This window comes from Apium graveolens, chromosome 6 (assembly GCF_009905375.1).
Source record: "Apium graveolens cultivar Ventura chromosome 6, ASM990537v1, whole genome shotgun sequence".
Classification (NCBI taxonomy): Eukaryota; Viridiplantae; Streptophyta; class Magnoliopsida; order Apiales; family Apiaceae; genus Apium; species Apium graveolens.
In genome coordinates, this window is record NC_133652.1 from 5651485 (window position 1) to 5659287 (window position 7803).

Sequence of the window (7803 nt, forward strand, 5' to 3'; positions counted from 1 at the left end):
AAACCCATACCTGAAACCCACTAGGAATCAGATTTGATACCTCAGGGGGAGGTGGGTATGGGAAAGGGGTATGAGATATCAGATTCATTATTATTATTCATCTTTATTTTTATAATTAAATACAATTTTAATGAACATATTTTAAATTTGATATATAATTTAATTTTCAATAAAATGATAATATTTTTTATTTAATGCCAATTAGTAAAATTTAATTTATTAAAAATATTAAATTATTATTTAGTTGGTTAAATTAAATTTTACTAATCATATACTTTTTATTAATTTTTTTTTTGTAAATTATGTTGAAACTTAATTTCAATGTACAATGTGTACTTACATATATAATTATAAACTCAAAATTGAGATGTCGGTTATATTTAAAATTAAATAGACTCATTCCAGCACTGAACCAAACATATAATATCAGGAATCATTTCTCATCCCCATACCTGCTTAACCCGATTCCTGATTCCAAACTCATACCAACTTATGAAACAAACGACCCCTTAATTAAACTTTATAAATAAGTAATTTTTAACATAAATATAAAAATATATGTTCTAAAAATTATATAATAATATGTATAATATATATTATTAATATATATATATATAATATTACAATATGTAATATATATAAAATTCTAATATGATATATATATATAATATTAATTATATATATATATATAATAATTTGGGTTTTTTCGGATTTCGGGTCCGGATCGAATTCAGATAGAGTTTTGGATTTCGGATCGGGTTTCGAATCGGTATACCTAATATCCAAATTCAAAAATTTTATGGTTTAAAAATTAAATCCATATCCAAATCCAAATCCAAAAAAACCGGGTTCGGTAAATCCAAAATTTCGGATTTCGGATCGGGTATCTGTCAGATCGGATTATTTTGCCATCCCTAGTTTCAAGTAATTACGCGTGCATTTAGGAGATTATACAGCTTCCTTCCTTTCAATTAGTGAAATTATATTTGAACATGAGTGTTTATTTTTTATTACAAACAACAATTGCTAAGCATCACAAGTTACAAAAAAAATGAAAATACACAAGGCACCAGCTTTTAAAAATCATTCAAATATTAAAATGATGTTTTAACTGTGTTGGGAATAAATATTTATAAACTGACAAAAGAAAATGTAAATAGTGTATTGGTTGATTAAAAACATAGATTTAAGTGATGTCAAGATGAAACCGAGCACTTGCGGAATGACTGCAAGTCAATTCTATCCGAATCTAAGTTACTGTAACATCTATCAGCTTCCTTGTCAATTCATACCTATGACAACTAATGACATTATGAATTGTGCATGCTGCCTCCTTCCTTACATCATAGTCAGCCGCTTCAAGGAGTTTAAAGAGAGCATCCATCAGGCCGTACATGTCCAAATCCTGTTAATTCGAGTTATAATGGTAGTCAGGAGCAGAGCTAATGAAATACAGTTAAGATTCACATCTACAATTATACATAAAAGAAGTCAATCATGAATAAAGGCAAAGTGAAATCAAACAATAACGTATAAATTTCTTAATATTAAAACCAACTTTAATGAATGTTCTGCCTTCAGTAGCTATATTTGAAATTATGTAACAAGCATCCTTCTGAAAGCTCTTAGGCTTGCTCCATATCTCGCTCCATCCAAGGTGTTGCAAAAAATTGTAGTTTTTGGTCAAGGTCTGCGAGAATGAATAGTTCATTAGACACAAAGAAAGAGCACTCGTGAAGTTAGTTGTCATTAGTAAGTTCAAATCTTTAGAAACAGTGTATTTGTAAAAAAAATAATTTTATACATCTTCTAAAAGTTGGTTGAATATAGAGGTTTATTATCTAGTAACTTAAGTTCAAAATACATAGCCAACAGTTTGTGAAACTATTAGAATATCACAAACCAGATCTGCATATTATGTGGACATTACAACGCAAGACTCAAATGTATTTGTTCACATAGACAGCCCTATATATATAGTTTCTGGGTTTGCTGGTAGAAACATCCTTATGTATTAAACTTCAAATTAAAACTCCAAAGCATTCCATAATCGTTTCTTTTTAAAAAGTTCACAGGTTTAGATATAATGCATAACATCTGAGCATACCTTGCGAGAATTTTCCGATTTCACAATATATGCAGCTACTCTAAGTGCAGAAGAGGCGACCATATCACTTTTGTTACTGAAACATCACAGCATAATATCACAGTTAATTATCAGGTTTCAGGAAAGATACAACCACAAAAAATAGAGACCGAATCCACTTACCAGATAAGGTGAATTATATTGTTTAGGATATTTCCTTCATTTACCCACCGGTCAACTGAAATATACGAAAGTATGTAGCATGCTCTCACTATACAGCGAAGATTAGCCAACCCTTCAATGTTAAGTATCTTGTTCAAATTAGTTACAACTGCCCCTACCTGCCAACAATTGTATTGTTAAAAATATGTAAGTAGTTGTAGCTTGCTCTATGAGAAGAGGGAGTTAGAGAAGTGGATAAGTTTATAACCTTGTCATTTGGAACTTGCACTCGATGAACAACTACCACCAGAAACTTCGCCAAGTTTTGGATCCACTTGGGAGAAGGAAAAATAGGTTTATTAACAACTGCAACCGCACCTTCTAAAGCGCCATTTTCAATGATAAAACGTGCATAATCAGCAGAAAGATAGGCAAAGCGTGTCAATGTTCTCAAAACCTAAACATAGTACATATATACATAGGATTAGGCATTCATTCACTTCAACCAAAATTAGTAAACTGACTAGCTGAGTGAAGATTACAGGAATGGATATTATGTCATGGTCATCAGACATTAGCTTCACAAGAACTTTAATTGCCTTTTCTTTTAATCCAACATCGCATTCATCAAATTTTGCAAATCCCAAAATGCAAGCAGCCGATCCCTGAAATAAATGTCCAAAACAGTTACAGAGACGAACCTTAAAAATTAAAAAGACTCTTATACACAATGCATTCATCAAGACATCATACATACCTTGGTTAATTCATTGACTTTATCGTCAACCAGGATTTCAACAAGGCGCTCAAAAACCAAAGGTGTTAGAGCAGCAACTAATTTTGAGTCTGTTTGTCAGACATTAATCAACATATAACTATCATTCACACAAATTATCAAAGTAAATAGTAGGAACAAGTAACTGTAAAAAAAAAAAACTAAATAGTAGGAAAGAAAACTAGTAGTCTTTTACCTCCAATAATCATTTCTTTAATCTTTTCTGTAGCATCATCTGATAAGTTGGGGGACTCCACCAATTTTTGAACATAAGAATCGAGAATTTTTCTCTGTAATTAATACAAGAACAAACATATTAGAAATCATATCAAACAATATTAATATTCTTTCACTAAATAATATTACATAAAACGTGAGATAATAAGGAAAAGACTACCTTTTATATAAATAAAAAGTGAAAAGAGAAGGTTTAATGCAAACAAAATCCAAAGATAAAGAACAATCATGAATCCAAATGCAATCAAAATTGAAAACTGCAACGGATCGACTAGTACAACAGCAAGCATGAATGTTATTGATATGTTATTGATAATTTGGTCATGAACTTACATACCTTTCTTTCAAGATTGACACGGATAATTTGGGCATCCCACAAAGTTAGCTTATTTTCTTTATATTTTATTACCAGCTTCAGTTCTTCTTCGTCTTGTTCGCAATCAAAAAGGCTTTCGCTTTGATGATGATGATGGCTTATAAGTGACATAGCTTCCCACTCCCCAACACCAACACACTAAACAACAATACCAACAACAAAGTATAATTAAAATAGCGATTTCAATATCAATCAATATGTAAACAGAAAAAGAATTACTCTACTCACATTAGTAATATTAAGCTCGACAGTATTTTCATCAGACATGAAGCTACGGCGGGGGATTGTTTCTGTACCATGTTTAGGCAGTACTACGTGTTTATGATTTTTCCCTTCCCTAATTTGAGATATTTGAAGATATTCGAAATTCCACAATTCAATCCAATCTAGGCTCACCGGTTTTTTACGCAATCTTTTTATGTTTTTAGTGTCAATGTAGTTTGAAAATTTGTTATAAGATATATTAGCTTTCATATTTTATAAAAGAAACTAATTTATAATTTGTGTGATATACGGGTTATTTTTATTATTTATTTTAATATTATAGTTTGATACTTTGATTTGTTAAAAAATAGATAATTTTGAATACATATTTGATATGAATAAAAAATATTTTATTTGTTTTTTTATTTATCGCTTTGACTTTTACACGTATTTTAATGTATTTTGATCGTCTAGTTAGAAATACGATTTTAGATATTTTTTTTGTGAATTAAAATATAAGTTGTCTACTTTTATTTACAAAAAAAATTACAAATGATAATTTTAACTAGCCAGTTAAATCACATTGAATTGTGTGCAAAAGTTAAAGCGACAAATAAAAAAAATAAAGTGAGTACATCTTAAAAACATATTAAATGTCACATTAATTAACCTTGTAATTCTTGTCCAAGACTCGATACAGACCAGGTTGGTCTAGGCTCGTGAAGATTAAAGACGAACCAAGCGATCAAGACCCACTAGCAGAAGTCGTCAAGGTTGAGCTGGTCATGAACTAGCCCAATACGGTTAAAAAAGTAGAGTTATGACGTCCAATTTTTTTTTCCAAATTCTTAAAAAATTATGCGCCCAATAAGAACAAGTTTCACGAAGGCTAAGACATCCATGAGAACAAGTTTCGTGAACACTAGAACGTCTATGGAAATAAGTTTCATGAGAACTGAACGTTTAGTAAAATAAGAACAGAACGTTCACCAGAACAAGAGCAGAACGTTCACCAAAATGAGTACAGAACACTCACGAATACAAGAATAGAGAAGCTACAAAAGGCTCCAGGACCACAATGGAGGTGGTTCAATGGCCAACCAAGAGCAGAAAAAGCCTAATAGGCCACATGAAGAGTTTAAGGCCGTGTGGAAGCTCCTGCAAAAAAAAATCATGACGTTCACCTCCCGGTCAACAGGAGGCTCAGCTCCAGCCGAGTTGGCTACATGGGGAGCTTGGGCTGACCAGGACCTCCAGGGAGGATGGTTTATAAGAGGAACCTGGATCAGAGGCAGTTATACAGGTGCAAACTTGTATATATATGTGGTTAGTTTGACTTGTGCCTGAGTGTACAATCAATGTTTCAGCCTTTTGTATTCCGAAGGCTTTTAATTTATTAAATAATTGACGCATTGGTTTTTATTTATGGATGTAAACATCAAATTGAAATTTTCTAATTTCGGTATTTTTTTGGATTCAGTGAGCAAAATGTCGTGACTTAATCTACTAAAATATTAACTTTTATTTTACAACTATTACTCATTAATAATCTATTAAAATATTGAATAAGTCATTGGACTATTTTATGACTTAATGTCAGCATTTAATGCTAAATTGTATCCACTTCTTACTGAATAATTCACATTCTTGTTGTAATGCCACATCCACGAATCTGTATGATCGAGTGGGCTTAGGGGAATTGTTGAAATAAGTTGAGCATCTGGACTCAAATAAATTTGTTGAATTAGGCCATTGTTCCACATACCAGGCTGTTGGATCAGTTCAGAGACTTTCAAATTATCATTGACACATTTAGTTATCGGTAAGAATGATGGTGGTCTTGGCAACCAAGGATCATTAAACGCGTTCGTATCTTGTCCGTTACCTATGCGCTTTCTTAAACCCTTTTTAAGTAACTCCTTCCCCCAACAAATACCTCTCCATGTCAAAGAAGGATAACTTCCCTCTTTAGAATCCAAAAAACCTGAATTTGTAAAGTACTTTGCTTGTAAAACCTGTGAGATGAGAGAATTTGGATTCCGTAATATCCTCCATGCTTGTTTAGCTAGTAGCGCTTGATTATATTGAGAGAATTTTCTGAAGCCTAATCCACCTTCACTCTTTGAAACACTAATATCCTTCCACGCTTTCCAGTGGATCTTTTGTTTGGATTCTACTGACCCCCACCAATAGCGAGCCATTAACTTTTCAAATTCTTGACATTGCCCTTCTGGAGTTCTAAAATAACACATAAAATATGTTGGCATTGCTTGAATAACACCTTTTAAAAGTATTTCTTTGCCTCCTTGTGAGAAAAGATTAGGTATCCAAGAGTGCAAACGTCCCCATATTCTATCCTTTATGGATCTAAAAAGCATTTTTTTTGTTTTTACCCCCATCATAGGTAGCCCAAGATATGTTTCAATCACTTCAGTTGTTTGCATATTTAAATCCTATACAAAGATAGAGCGAATATCTTCTGTGGTGTTCGGGGAGAAGAACAATATTGATTTGTTAAAGTTTATCATCTGTAGACAATAGGAACAGTCAAATATTTGTTTTTCCGAAAGTGAACCATATAACTTAAATCAAAGGCATTTATAAAGATTCTAATACTTCTCTAGTTATCATTTTAGTTTTACCCGCGCCAAACTAAATTCAAGGTACTCTAAATATACCAAGACTGGCTCAACATGTTAGATTAAATTATACATGTCCTGAGCAATGGGAGTAAAGAGAGAAGATGTTTTGGATAGACTATAGAGATCTTTTTGAAGCCTCAAGAAAAAGCAAGCTATCATATGCGAAGAATAAGTGACTTATGGAAGGTGCACTTCTTGCTACTTTTAGTCCCAGAATATCACGTCTACTTTCTGCTTGTTGTAATAAGGCTGAGAATCCTTCGGCACAAATTAGAAATAAGTATGGTGAGAGGGGATCTCCTTGACGCAATCCTCTAGATGGAAAAAACTTCACCCTGTTTCCGTCCATTTATTTGGAACGAATACCTTAATGATGTCACACAACTCATAATCTTCTTCACCCATTGCCTTGACAAACCAATCTTTAGCATCATTTTTTCTATAAAACTCATTCCACCCTATCATATGCTTTACTCATGTCCATCTTCATCGCTGTATAACATTTTTCCCATCTTTCATTAATCTCAAGTGATGCAGGCATTCATAAGTTGTTAATGCATTATTCATTATTTGTCGCCCGGGAACAAAAGCACTTTGTGTTCCACTAATAATAAACGGTAAAATCGGTTTGAACCTGTTGATTAAGGCCTTCAATATAACTTTATACAGCACATTGCACAAACTAATCGGTCGAAAATCCCCCACTGACCTTGGTTCCTTAACTTTAGGAATAAGGGTGACAAGAGTACCATTTATTGATACCAAATCTACTTTCCCGTTTAAACAGTCCAGAACTTCTTTTGAAACAAGCGGGCCTACTATATCCCAGGAATGATAAAACATATATATATAACCAGTTATTACAATGATTTTAATAACCAGGATTTATATATATATATATATATATATATATATATTATGGAGAAATACTATGTTCCATCGGTCAAGTTAATCTAACTATAATGAATTTTTATTAAATTTCCCCTTCTTTAATGTTATTTTTTTATTCTATTTTCGTAGCCAAATTTTAATATAGTTTTTTAAGTCCTTATATTACTCTGAATTAGAACTTTCATTTAAACTATTAAAGTAAGTATACGTGATAAGCCGTATATTTATGAAAATGTGTCCTTCAACAAACCATACTGCCTTAATCTTTGCTCCTTTACTAGACTTTTATATCCAATATTCCCTGAACAAAGTCACTTTCGATTTTAAGTTCCTACTACCATTGTATTTATATAAATAATCCAACTACTACTTATCTCTCAAGTATTCCATGATGACCACAAGACTCATTTTCATCAACTCTATAATTATT

General features: G+C 32.1%; 2 protein-coding genes across 2 annotated transcripts; both read right to left on the minus strand.

The window, feature by feature from the left end:
- Nucleotides 1-1052: 1052 nt before the first annotated feature.
- On the minus strand, nucleotides 1053-4001 carry LOC141667631 (uncharacterized). Its single transcript, XM_074474189.1, has 10 exons — nucleotides 3865-4001; nucleotides 3598-3774; nucleotides 3220-3313; nucleotides 3006-3094; nucleotides 2791-2913; nucleotides 2517-2705; nucleotides 2270-2427; nucleotides 2108-2183; nucleotides 1559-1690; nucleotides 1053-1405 (listed from the first exon to the last, which is right to left on the minus strand). Exons 1-10 carry the CDS (start codon nucleotides 3901-3903, stop codon nucleotides 1250-1252), a joined length of 1233 nt encoding a protein of 410 aa, XP_074330290.1. The 5' UTR covers nucleotides 3904-4001; the 3' UTR covers nucleotides 1053-1249.
- A 1422-nt stretch (nucleotides 4002-5423) lies between these two features.
- On the minus strand, nucleotides 5424-6239 carry LOC141664478 (putative mitochondrial protein AtMg00310). Its single transcript, XM_074470430.1, has one exon. The coding sequence runs from the start codon at nucleotides 6237-6239 to the stop codon at nucleotides 5424-5426; it is 816 nt and encodes a 271-aa protein (XP_074326531.1).
- Nucleotides 6240-7803: the final 1564 nt, after the last annotated feature.

Excerpts from the sequence above, each read along its gene's own strand:
- LOC141667631 (XM_074474189.1), bottom strand. The coding sequence starts at position 3,903 with ATGTCTGATGAAAATACTGTCGAGCTTAATATTACTAAT. Across the intron at positions 2,706-2,790 it reads ATGACATAATATCCATTCCT|GTTTTGAGAACATTGACACG; the intron begins GTAATCTTCACT and ends TACTATGTTTAG. Across the intron at positions 1,406-1,558 it reads AAGGCAGAACATTCATTAAA|GATTTGGACATGTACGGCCT; the intron begins GTTGGTTTTAAT and ends TCGAATTAACAG.
- LOC141664478 (XM_074470430.1), bottom strand. The coding sequence starts at position 6,239 with ATGGGGGTAAAAACAAAAAAAATGCTTTTTAGATCCATAAAGGATAGA.